The sequence below is a fragment of the Dreissena polymorpha genome, chromosome 12, assembly GCF_020536995.1.
Source record: "Dreissena polymorpha isolate Duluth1 chromosome 12, UMN_Dpol_1.0, whole genome shotgun sequence".
Lineage (NCBI taxonomy): Eukaryota > Metazoa > Mollusca > Bivalvia > Myida > Dreissenidae > Dreissena > Dreissena polymorpha.
Genome location: NC_068366.1, coordinates 24,612,239 through 24,635,272, shown reverse-complemented (window position 1 = coordinate 24,635,272; position 23,034 = coordinate 24,612,239). Strand labels below are relative to the sequence as shown.

Genomic DNA, 23,034 nt, shown 5'->3' with positions numbered 1-23,034 from the left:
CAATGTCATAATGTGCTTGTCAAATAATCTAGTTAATTCACTTTTAGAAACCACTGTATAATTAATCTCTATTCAATCAACTTGTTATAACAAGTAAAAAATGTGCAAATATTTTGCCAGAATTTCAAGACAAAATACAAACACTTATTTTTGACTCACCGATGTGATCAGGTCCCCAGCCTGGCTGTGAAGTTTCGGTGAATGAGGCGAGCTCTTTTCCAACTTAACAGGCTCTGAACTTGAAATTGTCATGTAACGCATCTTGTTCAAGGCTCGGTTATTCTTGCCTTTCTTCAATATTGTGGGCACAGGACGCTCATAGTTTCTGTTTGTTGGAGACTTTCCCAGAATGTCAGCAAAGTTCTGATGACTGACCTCTGCTGTGATGTACTTGCTAGATTCTCTAACTGGGGGAGGAGGCGGAGTTTTGTTGGAAGGCTGTGTTCTCATTGACTCTGTTGGTTGATAAGTGTCATTTGATTTGCTTAAGTCAGCATTTACACCACCATTTTGTAAACTGGGCTGTGATTGGTTATTCTGAATATTAATGCTTTGTAAGGGTGCGTCTGTTTGGTCAAGATTGGAACTTACACTGCGGTACTGTGGTAAGGAGGATACATTGTTTACACTGCTAAATGGAGTGGGTTTACTATTGAGAGTAAAAGGTTTGGGTGTGATTAGGTGCAGGTTAGATCTTCGACGCTGTTTTCCGACAGGTTCCACTTCACTGGTTACAACTGCAGGTGCCCACGGCGGCTGGGGCTGTGTGGGAGATGAGGCCATCTGGTGGGGTAGGTTTTCGTAGACATGAGATTCAGAGTGGGTATATTCTGAAGGGACAACACCGACATGAAGCGGGGGTGGATCTAGAAACAAAGTGGTAGATCAGGAATAAATAGGACTAAATATACAGAAATGGTTACATAGAACACTCACTGAGGTGCATTTTCTTTTAATTATATATGAACTCATTCTATAAAGTGAAGTGTAAAGTTACATATAATGTAATGCTATAGAAAGCCCATAAACACTCAAAATCAACGAATAGTTTGTAAACTTAAAAAAAATCAAGTTAATACATATCAATGTTCCTTATAGCATTAGCCAAAATGTCAACCCTAGATGTGGTCTGGTAACACAGATTTAACAAGATACAAAATGCTATGTTTTTGAGTATTTACCGGTATGTTACTTGAAGAAAATCTAAACAATTTGAAAAAGAAAGGGAAAATAAAAGGAAAATTAATGACACCTCAGTACAGTGTATACACATGCATGAAAGTTTGTCGTCTGCTACAGGATCTAGTCCCAATAACCATGTAACATTTAGTCTAAAGTTTTACACTGTGATCTGCTGCTTTAACAAAAATACATGTATAATATTTGAATTTCCAGATACTGATTTTGTCACATATGCTTAAAAGATATCTGGCTGTATAAGATGAACAGCAAACCAAGTTTTCATCAGTATTTTGCTTTCTAATGTATTTTGGATCATAGAAATATACAGGTTATTGGAAGTTTGTAATGAACTTTGTAACAGACATTCCTGATATAGATATATATTCAATAATACAGGAACATGATACAACATTTTGTGCAAATTATTAACTAGCATCTACTTTCTACTTATTTATAAATTAATATGAGTCCCGTTCTGAGAAAACTAGGCATAATGCATGTGCGTAAAGTGTCGTCCCAGATCAGCCTGTGCAGCCCGCACGGGCTTATCAGGGACGACACTTTCCGCCATAATTGGGTTTTTGCTAAGAAGAGACTTCATTTTAACGAAAAATGTCATGAACTCGGAAAGTGTTGTCCCTGATTAGTTTTTTCAGAACACCACTAATATAATAAAATACACAGAAATAAAATTGCAATCAGAGGAAATGGCACATCAGAAAAGTGTCAACAACAATAATGATGTTTAACCTAAAAGAACTTTTAAAATGTAATAAGTTGATGTCAGTTTTGACAGAAATAAGAAAATTATAACAGAATATTGATTTTCTTATAAATAAATGTTAACTTATCTGTTTAAAGTTCACACAAAATAAAGCTCCACAACAAAAGTTTACATTTTATTTTCATCTTTGGTAACAAATTTAACACATAATGTTCTGTTTAATGAAACTGATACAAAGATGAAAGGTTAAATAATCTAATATACATTTGCATTTATGTTATTGCATTAAATGGAATATTGTATAATGTTGTCAATAGCAATAAGTAGACAATAACTTGAAGTATACTGGAACAACTGTCACAGAATACTGACATTAACATTTTCCTATCAAATGCAAGGGGCATCTATATCCAGAAAATATTAGTGAATTATTTAAATGAAATAGAAAATAAAGTAGAAGAGTCAGTTCAGATGACAAATACAACCATAATGGATCATTTCAAGCAGTTGCAATTTTTTTTGATTTATTGATTAAAATGCCAAAATTTAAGGCAATATAACTCTGCCAAGAACATACACACAAAAAACGCTTGCACTTCAGCCCATTATAGATAAAATGCCCCGCCCCTTGGAAGCCATTTTTTTCAAGCAAACACAATTATTTTCGAACTCATCCAAGATATCATTGAGAACAATCTTCTGACCAAATTTCATGAAGATTGGACAATAAATGTGGCCTCTAGAGTGTTAACAAGGTTTTACTATAGCCATATATAGCCATATGAGGAAAAATGCCCCGCCCCTGGTGGCCATGTTTTTAAAGCAACCAGAACCATTTTCAAACTCATCCAAGATATCATTAGGACAAATCTTCTGACCAAGTTTCATGATGATCGGAAAATAAATGTGACCTCTAGAGTGTTAACAAGGTTTTACTATAGCCATATAAGGAAAATAACCCCACACCTGTGGTGGCCATGTCTTTCAACCAACCGGCATCATTTTTGAACTCGTCCAAGATATTATTGGGATGAATTTTCTGACCGAGTTTCATGAAGATCGGACTATAAATGTGGCCTTTAGAGTGTTAACAAGATTTTACTAAAGCCTTAAATAGCCATATAAGGAAAAATGCCCCGCAACTTGGCGGCCATGTTATTCAAGCAAACGTAACCATTTTCAAACTCATCCAAGATATCATTAAGACAAATCTTCTGACCAAATTTCATCAAGATTGGACAATAAATGTGGCCTCTAGAGTGTTAACAAAGTTTTACTATAGCCATATAAGGAAAAATGCCCCGCCCCCTGGCGGCCATGTTTTTCAACCAACCAGCATCATTTTCGAACTCGTCCAAGATATTATTGGGATGGATCTTCTGACCAAGTTTCATTAAGATTGAACAATAAATGTGGCCTCTAGAGTGTTAACAAGATTTTATTAAAGCCATATATAGCCATATAAGGAAAAATGCCCCGCCCCCCTGGCAGCCATGTTTTTCAAGCAAAGGTTACCATTTTTGAACTCATCAAAGATATCAGTGCGACAAATCTTTTGAGCAAAGTTCATGAAGATCGGAAAATAAATGTGGCCTCTAGAATGTTAACAAGGTTTTACTAAAGCCATATAAGGAAAAATGCCCCGCCCCCTGGCGGCCATGTTTTTCAACCAACCGGCATCATTTTCGAACTCGTCCAAGATATTATTCGGATAAATCTTCTGACCAAGTTTCATAAAGATCAGACAATAAATGTGGCCTCTAGAGTGTTAACAAGATTTTACTATAGCCATCTATAGCCATATTATGAAAAATGCCCCGCCCCTTGGCAGCCATGTTTTTCAAGCAAAGGTTACCATTTTTTAACTCATCAAAGATATCAGTGGGACAAATCTTTTGAGCAAGTTTCATGAAGATCGGAAAATAAATGCGGCCTCTAGAATGTTAACAAGGTTTTACTATAGCCATATAAGGAAAATTGCCCCGCCCCCTGGCGGCCATGTTTTTCAACCAACCGGCACATTTTCGAACTCGTCCAAGATATTATTGAGATGAATAATCTGACCAAGTTTCATGAAGATCAGACAATAAATGTGGCCTCTAGAGTGTTAACAAGATTTTACTATAGCCATCTAAAGCCATATAATGAAAAATGCCCCTCCCCTTGGCAGCCATGTTTTTTAAGCAAACGTAACCATTTTCGAACTCATCCAAGATATCATTAAAACCAATCTTCTGACCAAATTTCATGAAGATTGGACAATAAATGTGGCCTCTAGAGAGTGAACAAGGCAAATGTTGACGTCGCACAACGGACAACGCACGACGGACAACAGACAAAAGCTCACCAAGAGCACGTTGCGCTCAGGTGAGCTAAAAAACAGTGTTTGCTACTTCATATTGATCACACTCAAGACAAAAAGTTGATTTATTAAATCAATTGCTTAATTTCAAGGGCATGTAACTCAAAAAAGAATACCAAAACATACATGCAAATGACATCTTACATTTGTATATCTATACATAGTATAAACAACATTATATTGTGTTGTTATGATTTATGGTAGAGATCTACCAAAATAAGCAATACTTAATCAAAATTTATTGCATTTAACCTCAGTGCGTGACCTTGACCCAAGAGACCTGCGTCTTACTTGTGATATACAGCCAGATAAAGGAGAGCAATTGTAGAAAGTTAGTATAGAATCCCTTAATGCATACTGAAGAAATCGAAACATAACAAATAATTTAGCAAATATGTGATCTTTGACCTCAAAGTGTGACCTTGACCATGCCTCTAGGGTTATGGGTTTTGCAGAGTCGGATGTCTGTGACTCATATGTTATCAGGTATTCAGCACAAGACAGAAAAATACTTGATGAAAAGGGCCATAAATGTGCTATTGACAAATGGTCTGAATTGCAACTATTATTGACTTGTATCATTTGTCATCAATATATACACTCATGCCAAGTTTTAATCAAATCTGCAGAAGCAGTTCCAAGATGAGATCTGGCTCTGGACACAAAAGTGTTCTTATTTTCAAATCAGAGCCATAACTCTATTATTTGAAAATCAAAAGTGACATCATTTAATGTGCATCATTCTTTAATCCATATATACACTCATAATATCAAGTTTCAATGAAAGTAACCAAAGCAGTTCCGAGATCGCTCCAGACTAAACTAGAGCTTTGTCACATACGTGACGTATACCTTCACGTGCCGCATTGACACAGACTATTTTGCATGCTGTCTTCACAAAACAAGAGAATCTAATTTATGGCGATTTTTTAAAATTATTATGCCATTATCATTTATAGCCATTTTGACCTTTGAACTCTTGAATTCTTTCACATGACACACTATCCAATGACTGTGAACAAAATTAATGTACAGAGTCATTTTAAAATCTCACAATGAATGACATAGTTATGGCCCAGACAAGATCATTTATTACCATTTTTTACCTTTGAACTAAAAGTGTGACCTTGACCTTGGACATATCGACGTAATTCTTTCGCGCAACACACCGTCCAATGATGGTGAACAAAAGAGCCAAATGATTTTAAAATCTCAATAAACGACATAGTTATGGCCCGGACAAGCTCATTGATGGCTATTTTTGACCTTTGAACTCAAAGTGTGCCCTTGACCTTGGAGATATCGAAGTAATTCTTTCACGCCACACACCATCCAATGATGGTGAACAAATGTGCCAAATGATTTTAAATCTCACAATGAACAACATAGTTATGGCCCGGACAAGCTCATTTATGGCCATTTTTGACCTTTAAACTTTAAGTGTGACCTTGACTTTGGAGATATCTACGTAATTCTTTCGCACACCACATCATCCAATTATGGTGAACAAATGTGCCAAATGATTTCAAAATTTTACAATGAACGACATAGTTATGGCCCGGACAAGCTCATTTATGATCGTTGAACTCAAAGTGTGACCTTGACCTTGGAGATATTGACGTAATTCTTTCGCGCGACACACCGTCCAAAAATTGTGAACACATTTGCCAAATGATTTTAAAATCTCACAATAAATGACAAAGTTATGGCCCGGACAAGCATTTGACCTTTGAACTCCAGGTGTGACCTTGACCTTTGAGATATCGACGTACTTTTTTCACACGACACATCGTCCCATGATGGTGAACAAATTTATCAAGTCATTTTAAAATCTAACAATAAATGACATAGTTATGGTTGGGACAAACTTTCAGTTAAAAACACACTAAGTGACCCCATGACCTAGTTTTTGACCCGGCATGACCCATATTCAAACCTGACCTAGACATCATCTAGATACAACTTCTGACAAAGTTTGGTGAAGATCGGATGAAATTTCTGGACAGACCAACAGACGGACCGACAGACCGACAAAGTGACATCTGTATAGCCCCCATTACCAATGGAAATGGGGGTATAAAAAGTTTTCCAGATGGATGGGAGGACAGATGGACAGACTACTCAAAAACAATATCCCTCCTCCTATGGGGGATTTTAAGAAGGAAAATACTGTTAATGCTACACAGACCTTTGAAAGCTGGTAATAAATGCTGAATAACTTAAGTACAGCACACGTTATAACACATTCATACACAGATGAGTACTCGGATATTTCTGAGGCTATGTAGAATACCTAGAGCTAAACCATGATTTCTAGAAAAGAAAACAAAACAGCATGGTTAAACCAGCCACACAGTTGAATTCCTTAAATATTGAGAATTACAATTATAGATTTAAGCTTTGAATCAAAATTCTGAATTAAAATTTTACCATCTTCCTTTTTTTTCCTTGCATCTGCATGTCGTTTTACATCTCTGACCGTCTGCTGTTTAGGCATGTTTTTTGGCAAAAGACCTGGATTTAAAAGTGAGATTGCATTTTCATGATCATAAGTTTTATTGTGATTGTTGACTTTAACATTCAACATACAGGTGTTTCATTACCATGTTAAAATCTTAGACATACAAGATATTTGTTGAATTCAGTGTAAGATAAGATCATAGAAAAAAGTTCATTTTTCTCTGATCATTCCTAAATGAAAACTGATTATGTACAGAAACCAACAAATATCCTCATGTCATCAATTTTAGTATTTTCACAAGTGGCCACGCCAGGAATGAAAGACTCGTATTATATGACTACCCTCATAACAATCAGAGCCTCTGGCGTAATTCTATTCGCTAAATACCAGTGTTAAAAAACAACACTTTCCTGTTGGAAAACCAGCTAGAATATTTAGCTTGTAAGGATGAGTGAATTTTCTTTGCCCAAAGAACTCTTGATCATCATTTAATGACCCATAAAGATAGATAAATAAGATTTTTAAATTCAACTTTTCTGTATAATTTTGTCTGTATACATTTGCGGGAAAAAAAGGAGTGACCATTAAAAATAGAGACTATCACAATTCCTCAGCTGTCATGACAAGACACAGTATTTAAAATCTCTTCAAAGATAGGTAAATTTAACTCACCAAAGAAGCGTTTGGTGTTGTCTTCAGCATCCCCAATGTCCCACTGATTGGGCAAGCCATCTGTCCCATCATCAGCCTACAAGGGTCAAACAACAAAGATTGCATTTTTGAGCCGCAGTCCGAGAAAACTGGGCATAATGCATGGTATTTTTGGTTTCAAGGAAGTCCCTCCTTACCGAAAAGTAAGTTTAGGCGGAAAGTGTCGTCCCTGATTAGCCTGTGCGGACTGCACAGGCTAATCTGGGATGACACTTTACGCACATGCATTAAGCGCAGTTTTCTCAGAACACGACTCTTTTGTTTTCGTGTATGTGCTATATGTCTCATACTGGATCAGCTAATTCAGTCAGCACAGGCCTATCAGGAAGACATTTTCACATTTTACTTTAATATCTTTCCAGGAAGTTAAATTTAATTTAAGACCTTTCTTACTAGATAAAAATTGTAAAGGCTTCATTGCCAACCCTACGATACTGATGAGCAGCAAACAGTATAAAACCTGAACAGACTGCGAGCTACTGGGGCACTCAGAAATTGGTGCTATGTTGAAACTTGTGTGAACCTCTGAAGCATATACAGGTGGACAGATAATATGTGAATAAAATAGTTATTTTAGATCGGTATTAAGATTTATATTTTTATTCTGCCCATACTATTATCGTGGTGGAAAAAAGAAAAGAGTGTGCTGCTCTGTTCTTCGGTTGCCTTCAATCTTTTCTGTATTAAAAGCACAGTAAAATGAATGGAATGAACACGAAATTATCATACATTGCTCAACCAAATAAGCTAGCAGGCTAAACCATTACCTAAAATTAAATGACCGTGTGTTAACAAAGAGTTTCTACAAGTAAATTGCTAAGCATGACTGATGATGAAATGTCACCTGTATATGATTTGCTGACGCTGGTTTTTGGAATGTGGAGGCAGCAGAGGTGGCATGAAGTGGCTTCTCAGAGTCCTGAAAGAAACATTTGACAATGCTGCAAAATTCAAAAACCTATTGAAAACCGAAAGAAACAATTCAGTTCCAAAAAGGATTTTGTTATTAAAATTCTCCTTCAGACAAAATCAAACATAGCATTAATTTACCAAAATTGAGTAGTAGGAACAAAATTATTTCTTCTGTGGTAGAAACAAGTACCATCATTGTTAATATCAAACGCCCCTAAAGCATCATTCTGACACACAAGCATGATCTTGATCTTAAAAGTTAGATAAAACAGACACGTTTTATTTATTTTGTGAAAACAGAAATCTCAGTCAATCATACACTTGTAGTTATCTTTTGCACAAGAAATTTAAACAAAGGGCAATTACTCCATAAACTCTCCAATATAGGGTTATGGTTCTTGTACTCTGCACATCCTCTCAAAGTCTTCTATTATTAAAAGAAGTTTTATTTGAATCCCTGTATTAACCTCCTTTTTTAATCAATGATCTGCACCATAATATAACACAATGTACCTGTGTTCCGCACAAGGAAAATACCAACTTGCAGGGTAATAACTATCAAACAACTGAAGAGAGCCATTATATTTCTTGCACTGCACACTAACACACACCGTACTTTGTAAATAAGTAAATAAAACTCATCTTATAAGCATCAATAATATTATTGTACTTTAATTATAGAGTGCAAAATAAACATTAACACAGGTTTTGCTTGGAAATATTAGGTGGACAAGCGAAGGTTTTTTACTTCTTAACGGAGTAAAAACCCTAAACCTTGGTGCAGACATACCACAGGCTTGAACAAGCTGTTGCCACTGGCGGGGGGACTCCTATCAGACACAGGCTGATAGTGGGGGAACGAGGCAAGGAGTGCTGACACGTGACCCAGGTTCTTACACTCGCCCGAATCTAGGTCAGTCTCGTAATACGTGGAACCAATCTGAGCCAGTCTCCCATCAGCCTTGTCAGATGATTTATCACCTGGAGCTGCAAAACATGCTAGGCATGTAGGGTTCAATTGATGGCATCTCAAACTCTTGAATTCCAGGCATCAACATAAGATTATGTGTAACTTGCCATTAAAAATGCAATATGCCTTAGAGGTTCTAGCTATCCTTACAGACAGATATACCTCGTCCCTTTTAACAATATAACATTTTTCAATAAGTTCAATACAAGTACTACAATATAGAATTAGTACTTCTTCTTAGTCTTGTTATTAAGATAATAAAGAAAAAGTGGTTAAGTGTATGGATATTTGTTCTAAGAGACGACACACACATTCTTTTATATATATATATAAGAAACCACTTAAAGCATTATTGTGTATGAATACTTGAATCAAACATTATTTCACACAACACTACCATGCTTACATATAACATTTGGTGATGAACCATTTGGTTGGCCATCCCCTGGTTTGGGCCTCTTCAGGGTGCTGATCATCTCCTGTAGGCGGGCCCCTTCCTCTGAAAGACCTTCCATAATGTCCTTAACCTTGGCAAGGTCACGCTCCATCTTCATCTTTGTGCGCAGAGATTCACTCGACTGGACAAAAATGCAAGGTTCATTCATTCAATTATTATTAATTATACAGATTATTGAAAAGATTTATGTTATTACCACATCTTATATTATAATTAGGGATGGGAAATTCCCATCCCTAATAATAATATATATGTTTATATATCTTTACTGTAAAGTGAATGAAGCAGCAAATAGCTGATGAACTCCAAGAATAACAGCATTACATGTGCTTTGTAACCAAATTTTTATAATGAAAAATATAACTGGTTAAAAATGTGTGGGCATATGCTCGATAAGTATTTGAATTAGTGTTTGCCCTAGAACCAAAAATGCAAAATGCGCTCATATTTACAAGCAATCTTAGTCCCAATTCAAATTATTTTATTTTTTCAATTTAAGTGATCAACTGCCCATACACAATTCAACAAATATATCATTCACACAAATATTAACTGATTATACATGACCCCCAACTAGGTAATCATTAACCTTTCTTACCAGTGCAGGTGCACTCTTGCTGCGTGAGACGTTCCCATACACCTGAGATTGCAGCAGCGCCACCTCATGTTCCAGTCGGTTGTTCTCTGCTGTAGTCTCCTCCAACTCCTGCAAGAAATGACATGATATTTTACTATATTTTTCCTTTAGGAAATAGGCTGCATTTCATGATCCTTTTCTACCTGGAATCACATGGTTATCAAGGTCATTTGAAAATTGAGAATACTGAAATGTTTTGACAAAGGGATTAAAATGTATTAATGCATAATTTAAAAAAGTCATAATAGTTTATTTGAGTCTTATATTGTGCCTCATATATCCTGACAGTCTCATATCATATGTGGCTGAAATTAGAAAAATTATGGCAATTAGCAAAAGTATCTTATCTACTGATAAGGCATATTATCCGACAAATAAGGTATCTTCCCAAAAAATTGCAAGGTTTCACTATCATTAACTATATTTCTTAAAAAAAACACAAAGCGTTTTTATGATCATTTACTACACTTTAAAATATTTTTTTTCATCATGGTCATATATATTTCTAAAGAAAAGGCAGCATTCTGTAATCATTGAAATTTATAATCCGCAAAGAATAGATAGCATTGCATGATCATTTACTATATTAAAAAAGAATGGGCAGTATTTGATGATCATTTACATAATCCCTGTTTACAAAAAACTTACACATTCCTTAAAACAAGGACCATAAAACATTATCTAGTCAATATTAATGTTAAACCGACTGTCAATTAACTGGTTTAATTATAATTGAATTGCCTTAGAAATGATCATGAAAGTATACATTCAGTATACCAAATTAAAACCAACTTTCATTGAAGGAAATGAAATTCTATGGGACTTTATCAACTATTGTATTTCTGATGAAGTGAAACCACTCCTCCATGTAAGCCTTTATCATTATCTAAGACCCATTGACCCCCAGGACAGCACATATATGCAGCGAGGCCCTGGCTGAGGACCCATTGACCCCGAGGACAGCACATATATGCAGCGAGGCCCCGGCTGAGGACCCATTGACCCCCAGGACAGCACATATATGCAGCGAGGCCCCCGCTGAGGACCCATTGACCCCCAGGACAGCACATATATGCAGCGAGGCCCCGGCTGAGGACCCATTGACCCCCAGGACAGCACATATATGCAGCGAGGCCCCTGCTGAGGACCCATTGACCCCCAGGACAGCACATATATGCAGCGAGGCCCCGGCTGAGGACCCCTTGACCCACAGGACAGCACATATATGCAGAAAGGCCCCTGCTGAGGACCCATTGACCCACAGGACAGCACATATATGCAGGAAGGCCCCTGCTGAGGACCCATTGACCCACAGGACAGCACATATATGCAGGAAGGCCCCTGCTGAGGACCCATTGACCCCCAGGACAGCACATATATGCAGCGAGGCCCCCGCTGAGGACCCATTGACCCCAAGGACCGCACATAATGCAGCGAGGCCAACGCTGAGGACCCATTGACCCACAGGACAGCACATATATGCAGCGAGGCCCCCGTTGACCCCCAGGACAGCACATATATGCAGCAAGTCCCCTGCTGGTACCCCCAGGACAGCACATATATGCAGCGAGTCCCTGGCTGATACCTTTGAAGCATCAGCAAGCTGCTGTAGGACCCGTGAGAGCTCACGCTCGATGGTCTTCTGCTGCTGTACCAGGATGTCAAGCTCACGCGGGTTGGTTACATGCTGGTCCTGCTTCTTGAGGAGCCCACCCAATGCCTTCTCTAGCATCTCCTGTCATACACACAGTAGAACAGAACATGAATAGTGTACATAACATCTTCTGCCAGACAAAGAACATAACACAAATAGTGTATACCACATCCCCTGCCAGAACATGAAAAGTTTGACTCACATCTCCTGCCAGACACAGAACAGAACATGAATAGTGTACATTGCATCCCTGCAAGACACAGAATAAAACATTAAACAGTGTTGACCACATCTACTGAAGGACAGAGAACATAACATAAAGATGAAAATTGTGACTCACATCTCATGCAGGGCACAGAACATGAACATGAATAGTATACCTCACATCTCCATCAACACACAGAACAGAACATGAATAGTGTAACTCACATCTCCTGCAGGACGCAGAAAAGATCATGAATTGTGTAACTCACATCCAATTCCAGAAACAGAACAGGACATGAACAGTGTATAACACATCTCCTGCATGACACAGAACATAACATGAATTTTGTAACTCACATCCCCTTCCAGACGCAGAACAAAACATAAACATGAATAGTGTATAACAAATCTCCTGCCAGAAACATGGGGGCACATAACAATACATAATTCTGGTAATGCTTCTATTGTCCATCAGAACTCCCTACCTATTGAATATTTATTGGTTGGAGTTCATACAGATAGAATACATTCTTTTGACATTATACAACATTATTTTGTATATAAATATATCCTTTAAATATCTTTCAACAAAAAATCAAGGCACAGGTGAATTTGTCATTCTCACTAAACAATATAAGTTGAAATTAAGTCTCAGATAAACTATTTTCTTTGCCTTGCAGCCAATACCAATTAATCACAAAAGATCACACAACCACAACATAGACATACAATAATGATTCGTTGGGAATTTTGGTTTTACAACAATGCATGCACTGTGTTACACAATTCAATCATCTGCAATGGTTATAGTTTTTTACATGTTCATGTATGATGTTTATCTAAATTTCTTTAAAAAATTAATACAACAATTGGTCACAGTGGCACATCCAAGGCTACATACAGATATTCAGTGAACATCTTAGAAAATCAGACATTTATTTTACATGAATTTTGATACTCCACAAATGTATCATGCCTTTGCTACAAATCGTCAATATGAATTGTCTGTGCATACTCTCTTCACACATCTCCTCTGATTAATTAGGGAAGGTTTTATATAGGGTGCACATGAATTATACAAGTAAAGGCAGCATTTAAAAGGCAAGGGGATGCTGTAATTTAAAAACAAACTTAAATTTCCATAATGCAGCAGTGAATTTTGTTCTGGTTATTGGCACATATTAGTTTGTCTGACAAAATTGGCATTAGGGCCACAGTATGCTTTTTTACAGGATGCATTTAGTCAACTAAACTTGTCATTGGAGCAAGCTAGGTGGTGAACCAGTCAAAAAATGTCAAACCTTTTTTTCAGCTAGACTGGCAACCTGGAAATTAGAATGCCATAATACTCATACAAGTATAAGAATATAGAAATTTTGTAGATACATTTTCATGTTAACTTGTATAACTAACCCTTAATAAGTGTCCCTTCAAAACTCTTTGTTAAATAACTCTATGATGGCAGCAGATCATAACAACATAAAATACTGCGCTTCACAGTTACAAGCCGTCTCTTTACCTGCACCTACAAACATGTCTGAAATATATTTCACACAAAGTATTCAAGAATCATACCATGTACATATGCTCACACCAGATGCTAAAAGGCCCAAGATTTTACATGTATAACTCAATATATGGGGGTGATGGCCATATGGCAGAGTATCCTCTAACAAAACAGTTAAACACACATATCTGGTAACCCTAAAGTGCCCTACCCTGTCTTCCTTCAGACCGGTCACCTGGAAGGCCTGCTCCTGCAGCACCCGGTCCAGACTGTTCAGCTTCTCACGCTTCTCCTGCAATAAAAATTACATGCAATCATATAATATGAGTCGTGTTCTGAGAAAACTGGGCATAATGCATGTGCGTAAAGTGTCGTCCCAGATTAGCCTGTGCAGTCCCCACAGGCTAATCAGGGTCGACACTTTCCATTCATTTGACATTTTTCGTTTAAATGAAGTCTCTTCTTAGCAAAATCCAATTAAGGCAGAAAGAGTCGTCCCTGATAAGCCTTGCGGACTGCACAGGCTAACCTGGGACGACACTTTATGCACATGCATTATGCACAGTTTTCTCAGAACGCGACTTTTATAGTCTCATTTAAAATGTAGTAAATACAGTAGTATGCAATTTTCATATTGCAAGCAATAAACGAATACACTTCCATGCCATGATTTATACAGTGTTGTACAATATATATTGCATGCAATGAAATATAATATGCTCTCATATAAACATACTTTAAAGTATATAGGATTCTGCAATGAACATTAAAAGCCATGAAATAATAATTAATAATATACTGTCATCATATTATAGAGTGTTCTGCAATAAATATTTCATGAATATCATATCAGAGGAAATAATATATTCTGTATCATTAAAAACAAATACATGTTACCTTTTGCATATTGGCTTTCATTGTTTCATTTCAATTACTACTTCAATATCAATAAATATGTAATTTCCAAACGAGTTTTATGATGTGTAAGAAGTTTATTTGTAAAGGACCTCTAGTTATTGTATTAGCAGTTCAAGCATTGTTTTTAGCAGTTAATTGAATACTAATCAAACGAAATCAGATGTTGAGTATTTAGTCTTATCTGGCAAGGTAAAGTAACAATCAATTTATGTATATTACATCAATATAAAATTTCTTTTGAAAAATCAACGACATACATACTGCATTCTAAACAAGATACCTATATCTAATAGTTCCAACAATATACATGTAAGTGTTAACTTATCTCTGCATAAAACTGCCTAAAAACTTTTAAAATGTTAGAAATTCAAGAAATTATTAAAACATAAGATTTGAAGCAAAAAACACTGACCCTTACTCCAATAAAAAGGAGCATTGGTTTTCCAGTTAATTAGGACAGACTTCTACTTTAGAATTACAAGTTTTTTAATAATCAGCACACACTCCATAGTAATGCAAGTTAAACAAATACATGGAAGAAAAAACAACAAGAGTTAAAAAATCCACATGAAGTTGAAAGCAATAAACCGTGAAAATGAAAGCAAATTCTTAGATGACCTTAAAGACAAAAACAAACATGACCTGCAGTGGTTTTTTTCACCATTTTTGGTATGAGGCCAGGTCCTTTTGGATTGGGAAAATTCGGGGCATTTTGAGTAAAATTGGGAAATTAGTGTCATTGCTGTTTTGATAAAAATGCTTCAAATTTCAGAAAACATTGTTTTAAGTTTTATATTAACTAAGGTTGAACTTCTACAGCTGGATGGGAGGTGAACAAAATGTTGAGATGTAAAAAAAATAAAAAAAATTGTTTTTTAAATCTTCGATTGGGACATTTTAGTTCCCATTTGGGAATTATTTTTTATTTTCCTATTCACGAACAATATTATACTACTCAACCCCTGCACCACAAACAAAACAGTAGTTAGGAGACAGAAAGCTCTTTGTCAGCATGTACTACTGCTGCTGTGGTCATACCCACCTCCAGTTCCTTGTGCTGCAAGTGACCAAACACAGTAACCATCTCACACCTCACACAGTCAACAACATTTAACAATTGATGAAATTGTCATACTTCCCAAAAGCCTAGACACTACAATATGAACCGTCCTTTGTGAAAAGGAGGTTTAAAGCATATACATAAAGTGTTGTCCGAGATTAGCCTGTGCAGTCAGCACAGGCTTATCAGGGACAACACTTTCCACCTAAACTGGATTATTGCTAAGAAAAGACTTTCTGTAAACAATAAACACCATTAAATTGAAATGAGTTGTCCCTCATTAGCGTTTGCGGACTACACAGGCTAATCTGGGACAACACTTTCCGCACATGCATTAAACCCCTTTTTCACAGAGCACTGCTCATATTATTGTTCAATACACATCTTACATTTGACTACAATTAAACAATCCGATGTGACAACATTTCCTGTATTCAACATCACTTCAATATTACTGTGGGGTCAAACATCCTATATCTAATACAATTATACTAAACTGTGGATGAAACACTTTTTATATCTAACTGCCCTTCACAAAAGGTATGATATAACACTTCACTTCGTTAACTATGTTTCAATAAGTTTTGGGGTAACACTTTCCATACAAAGCCATTTTTAAAACTTTTGGGGCAGCACTTAACATATGTGACACAAAAGTTTGCTGCATTGCGCTGTACTGCAACAACAAAGTGACAGCTTACAGAACACCCATGACAAATTATTTTTATGAAACCTAACAAACAATACCAAACAAAAATTGAAAATGCAAAGAAGGAAATGTGATAATGTACAAGGCTTAATTGTGCGAACCTCTGAACACAATATACATGTAGAAGTGTCTGGATTCTCACCTTCAAACGGGCAGAGTAAGAACCCTGGGTAACATGGTAACATGGGTCACACATTTAACTTTGTACAATCAATTGTGTCGTGTTCTGAGAAAACTGGGCATAATTCATGTACATAAAGTGTTGTCCCAAATTAGCCTGTGCAGTCCACACAGGCTAATCAGGGACAACACTTTCAACTTAAACTAGATTTTTTGTAAAAAGGGACTTCCTTTAAATACCTTTAAAGCGAAAAGTGTTGTCCCTGATTAGCCTGTGCAGAATGCACAGGCTAATCTGGGACGACTATTTACACACATGCATTTTGCCCAATTTTCACAGAACAAGACACAATTCTAATGCTCATCAACAACTTATGTTAAATGTTTGTAATTTATATATTTCCAAACATTTTCCACCAACTGAGGTAATAAACACAAGCATATAGTGTGTGTACATGATGAATATGATCTGTTCAGTACTCTCTATGCCACTAATTCCATGACAAATACATATTTACTAAGATCAAATTTGCTTAAAGTAACTGTATTATTTGATCCATATCATGCATACACTGGGAGCAGATCTAAATACATAATATTTAATTAAGCTCAACCCACAATTTGATCTTTAACCACATATTAGTATATAGTTAATCATGCACATCCCACCTCATTAAAACACAAACATTAAATTCTTCTCCTTTCCCCTTCCAGTGTAATCTTAACAAATCCATTCCTCCATGCCCACTTGCACCAGACTTGAACCCTAGCCAACTTACATGCAGGTCAGCCTGCTCCTGGGTAAGCTGCCTCACATCCTCCTCTATCTCCTGCACTATCTGCTCCTCTTGACGGCGCCGAGAGAACTCCAGCATCTTCTTGGGTGGAGAATACTGCTCTGGGGACAGCAAGTGCTGTAATGTAGAAGTCGTACTTCTCTTACACTGATAATGACTTTCTGAACAAATTAAGAGTTAAATACAGCTCATACACCAAATAAGGCCTTAAATTATGCTTCTACACCAATAAAGGCCTTTAATTATGCTTCTACAACAATAAAGGTCTACAAATAAAGGCCTTAAATTATGCTTCTACACTTATAAAGGCTATTAATAATGCTAACCCAATAAAGGTATTTAATAATTATGTTGCACATATTAAGTTCTTAAATAATGCTCTTACACCAATAAAGATCTCGTGTAATTCTTACAACAATTAAAGCAGTAATAATGCTCCTACACCAACAATGATATTGGTTATTAACATCAGTGACATCAAGTTCCCATAGTACCCCCATACCTTCCTGTACTCTGTGGCCAGCATTAGGTTGTCGCCTCCGTACAGACTGCCCATGGTAACCATGTTACAGACAAGATTTACCAGCGGCTTGTACACCTCCAGCTACAAATTCAGGGAAATTACATCATCATTCAGAACAATGACTGTATAATAAGATCGTTTTACTTAAGTTATTCATTTCAATAATATTTAAAACAAGAATATCAGTGAAACTGATGGAAGCTCCCCGATGATGCACTTTGTCAATATATGTGTTAATAACCACCTAAAAAATCTAATATTAGCCTCTGTGACCTTGACCCCAATGACCTCAAATATCATCAAAAGGTAGAGGTCCATGCATGGTACCTACATGCCAAATATGAAAGAGATTGGTAAAGAATTGAATGTGCTATGAGAAACTGTAACAAAAGTGTGACGGAAAAATCTATTATTAGCCTCGCTGACCTTGACCTTCACCCCAAACCTCATCAAAAGTAGAGGTTCATGCAAGGTATGTTCATGAAAAACATGAAACAAAAATCAGTAAAGTATTAAAGGTGCTATGAGAAACTGTAACAAAAGTGTGACGGAAAAATCTATTATTAGCCGCTGTGACCTTTACCTCGACCCCAGTGACTGCAAACCTCATCAAAAGATAGAGGTCAATGCAAGGTACCTACATGCCAAATATGAAAGCGATTGGTAAAGTATTGAAGGCGCTATGAGAAACTGTAGCAAAAGTGTGACAGAAGGAAGTCTATTATTAGCCTCTGTGACCTTGACCTTAACCCCAGTGACCTCAACCTCATCAAAAGGTAGAGGTCCATGCAAGGTACCTACATGCCAAATCTGAAAGCGATTGGTAAAGTATTGAAGGTGCTATGAGAAACGGTAGCAAAAGTGTGACGGAAGGAAGTAAGGAAGTAAGTAAGGAAGGACAAACTGGCAACTATGTGCAGAAATTTTATTTCGGGGAGCATAAAAACCTTTGACAAATCATTCATTTGAGTTATAAATAATCCAAATAAAAATCTGTACAGTTACTGTGAAAAGAAGTTAAATTCCTGGTAAGGAAATATATAATATGAAATTTATAATTATATAAATTACTTCCCTTGAAAATAATTGTCTCTAACAAATCTCTATTTTTAGTAGCAAATAATTAAAAGCCACTCTCTATTTTTAGTAGCAAATAATTAAAAGCCACTCTCTATTTTTAGTAGCAAATAATTAAAAGCCACTCTCTATTTTTTAGAAGCAAATAATTAAAAGCCACTACCGTGACTGTAGATTCACCCCTCAATGTGCAGCTCCATGAGATACACATGCATGCCAAATATCAAGTTGCTATGTTCAATATTGAATAATTATCTCCCTTTTAAAGCTTATTACTTCCCTTTGATTTGTATTTTTGACCTTAGACCTTGAAGGATGACCTTGACCTTGACCTTTTACCACGATTTGTTTGTCACAAACACAATGCAGCCTCAAAAACTTTGATTTATTTAAAACAAATATATAAGGTCAGATAATTATGTCCATTTAAAGCTTATCACTTCCCTTAGATTTGTTTTTTTTGATCCCTAGACCTGAAAGGATGATGTTCACCTTGAAATTTTACCACTCAAAATGTGCAGCTCCATGAAATACACATCCATGCCAAATATCAAGCTGTTATCTTCAATATTTAATAAGTAATGGCCAATGTTAAAGTTTTTTTTCGAACGGACAGACAGACTGACATACTGACAGTTCAACTGCTATATGCCACCCTACCGGGGGCATAAAAATTTCCCTAAATACACAAACACACTAAGGTTATATAATTGGTAGTAGTATCCAAAAAGATCATTATAAAAATCTTCTTCTTAAAATCAGTTTATCCCTTAGGAACCATTTTAACAATTTTATTACATAAATATAATACTGGTTAAAATATGTCACAAAAGTTCAAATACATTTACTGATAAAAACAGAGAAAACTTAATATGAAATATGCTTGTCAGAATTTCTAACAGCTTAGAAGCTTGCAAAGGTTAATTAATATGGACCTGGAAATAAGATGTCTCTTTGTTGATAAATCCTCAATTTAAGGTCCGAATCCCACAAAACGTGTAACACTGTACCCTATCCACCAAACAAAACCTCCCACTGCCACTTACCCGTTTCTCAACATCCTCCACTTTGTGTTTTCATGTCCATGTACTTCCGGTGCTGGATCTCCCTTCTCAGGGTCAATGGGACGACCTTCATTTTGCCTGCAAGATCATTAAGGATTCATTCAGTCTTACATTCATCATTTAAGTGTTATTTCCATTCATCACGATTTAAAAATTTCAAAGCTACATTCATTACTGAGTATCCGTAAAGCCTCGATACATTGTCTGCAAATCAAACAATATGATCTACCGGTAGTCTTTCGGAAAATTGGGCTCAATTCATGATGTGAAATAAACATTTAAATATACTAACCTGGAAGTTTGGTAAGAACATAGCAGGCATACTCAATTTCATAAAGAGCTGTCATCAGATATAGTGTTTTACAGAAACTGAAGAAAAATGTTTGCCAAATGTTTGTTTTTTACAGATTTAATACTCTGTTCTGTATTGTTGTTGGTGGGATGTCTATACGGTAAGATCCATTTATAAAGTAGTGCTTTCAGTGTGGAGGATGTTTCACTTTTTAAAGTGTGGTGCTAAGTGAGAAGCTCTTACAGTTTTCTATAGAAGAACTCCGCGGGCCGGTTTTGCTCGATGGTCTTGCGTATGCCGTCCCGCTGCTCGTGGAGGTCGGCTCTTGTCTCGACGCAGCTGAATCAGCAGCAGCACCCAGCTCATCATGCTAAAGGGGCAACATTGAATTATGGTACAATTAACCATTTATGCTTAGGGTCTAGAAAAAGGCCTTGGCAAACAGCGCAAACCCAGATGACACGCCGCATGATGCGGCGTCGCATCTGGGTCTGCGCTGTTTGCTTAAAGAAATTTCTGTAAGAAATATTCTAAATATAGAAATAAATATACTAGACATCCCTAATTTTGGAAATAAATTGATCCAATTTAGAAGGATGGGAGAGTCAACTAGGCATAAATGGTGTTAATGTTACTCTACAAGATATCAACTCTTTATAATATTTGATCCCAAACTTGTCATTTAAGATGCAATATATCTATATTAGTAAGTGCACTTCTTATGTTATCTGAAAATCTGCCATCTAAACATGTCATGTTCTTGACTAAAGCATTTTACAACAATTATCTGTAGAGAACTTCATTACAAGTCTGCTGCAATAATGAACAATTACAGCGTGCACTCACTGTCTTGCCCAGCAGGTCTGTGGCAGAAATGCTCATACGTAGTCGAGGCCCATTCAAGGGGAACACACGCTTTGGAAGGTCAGTCTCCTGCATAACAATACATCTAATTCTTAGTCATATGAAGGCGGAAAAAATGGGATTGACACAACAATTAAAACTAATGAATTTGAATTTGAAAAGTGGACATAGTACTTCTGCGTGTTTTTTTTCACCATTTTTGGAATAAGGCATGGTCCCCTTTAGATTGGTGAAACATTACATCATTTTGACTAAAATTTGGAAATTAATGAAGTTGATTTCATGCTTACAATATTTTAAAATTTATAATAAAAGTGATGTAAACATGATATTTTCTAAGGTTCAATCTTATAGAGCTGGTTTGGTGATAAATGACATATTTAGAATTATTTAAAAACAAAATCTTTTTTGGATACCTTCAACTGGGAATGTTTAGGTCCCATTGGGAAAATATATACTTGAACGAAAAAACAAACACTGTTCTTTAACTTGCAATTAATAAATTACAGTAATAAATTGTATTTTGCCCAGACAATTTTATTTTGAGTCATGATTAAATATTTTGTGCAAGTTGAATTGATTAATCTTTTTACCATGAAATGCTATTGAATTCTACAGAGCTTAAACCATGGCATAAAGTTTCAAAGTTTGACATTAATCAAAGTATTGCACTGCTTTCTTACAATAACTTGTGAATCTGGCATGTCTGGTTCCTCCTTCACAGTGTGTATGGCCCGGCACCCTGTCCCGACCTCATACCTTCACTGCGACCTGTGAAAACCTTTTTGCTGACCTTGACCTTTGCGTTGATTAGGCGCAAACTCTGAAATATTCAATACAGTTAACTTATTTGCATAACAATCTTTTGACATACATTTCTTCTCAACACTTCTTCTCTCAAAGCTTTAATACTATACTTTATTTACCATTATGATATCACTGACACTAATTAAAAATAAATAACATTTTTTTTAATTATCTAAATTATCAGAGAAAGAACATCTATATTGCTTTTGCAAAACATTACATGAATATAAAATATTTTTTGTTGCTGTTCTGACCTATTTCTATTTATGTTCAAGAAAGTCTCTCTCTTGTGTCCAATGTGAAAAAACATATTAGAAACTATCAAATATCAGAAACACAATTGTTCAATCTGTTTGTGAATTCATTTTGTGTTTTATGTTATCCCTTATCTGTATTTTATATTTTCGTTCATGTAACACATTAGGGCATGCAAGCATGCTATATTGAAGCAACATTAAAGATCTAAATACTACATTTCACTACATTTATATAACATTCTATAGGACTAAATGTTTCTAATGAAGGGGATAGTGTAAGGAAAAAATCATGACTATGAATTTAAGCTAGAAATCTTAAATGAAAAGCTAAATGCATCATAATGTACAAGTAATACCAAGGCAGATATTGGATACAAAGGTGCAGTTTTCTAACAGTGAGGATCTAATATTTTTTTTTTAAAAGAACTGTTAAAGTTAATGTATTGATAAAGGAAAAATATTAACAGTAACGTCAAAATCTCACTTCCTAAATCTCTAACTACTACCATTAGTAAATTATCGGTATTTTTAAAACAGTTTAATGTTTAAATGTGGCAAAATATGAAAATGTTAAACATAAACTTCTTGATTACACCAAGCATGTTAGATGGCTACAGAAAAAGAAATTCAACAGGAACTGGTTGAACTGGGAAACACATCTCTGAGTGCCGTTGATTGCAAGAGGGATATATGAGGCTAGAAAACGCAGAAATCTAGAAGTGTAGAGAGCAAAAAGATGATACCTTGTTTTCCATGGCACTCATT

At 36.0% G+C, this 23,034-nt stretch overlaps 1 protein-coding gene across 1 annotated transcript in view; it reads right to left on the bottom strand.

The window, feature by feature from the left end:
- Window positions 1-20,054, bottom strand: part of LOC127852969 (uncharacterized) — a 37,118-nt gene extending 17,064 nt beyond the window's left edge. Inside the window, exons 1-13 of the mRNA XM_052387067.1 lie at window positions 20,032-20,054; window positions 17,888-17,989; window positions 17,368-17,502; window positions 13,993-14,073; window positions 13,576-13,599; window positions 12,002-12,151; window positions 10,378-10,485; window positions 9,729-9,900; window positions 9,143-9,339; window positions 8,285-8,359; window positions 7,402-7,477; window positions 6,699-6,782; window positions 160-866 (exon numbers count right to left, since the gene is read on the bottom strand). Of these exons, the coding sequence (XP_052243027.1) occupies window positions 160-866; window positions 6,699-6,782; window positions 7,402-7,477; window positions 8,285-8,359; window positions 9,143-9,339; window positions 9,729-9,900; window positions 10,378-10,485; window positions 12,002-12,151; window positions 13,576-13,599; window positions 13,993-14,073; window positions 17,368-17,502; window positions 17,888-17,950 (1,872 nt within the window). The 5' untranslated portion in view covers window positions 17,951-17,989; window positions 20,032-20,054. The remainder of the gene's footprint in view (window positions 1-159; window positions 867-6,698; window positions 6,783-7,401; window positions 7,478-8,284; window positions 8,360-9,142; window positions 9,340-9,728; window positions 9,901-10,377; window positions 10,486-12,001; window positions 12,152-13,575; window positions 13,600-13,992; window positions 14,074-17,367; window positions 17,503-17,887; window positions 17,990-20,031) is intronic.
- Between the last annotated feature and the right edge of the window lie 2,980 nt (window positions 20,055-23,034).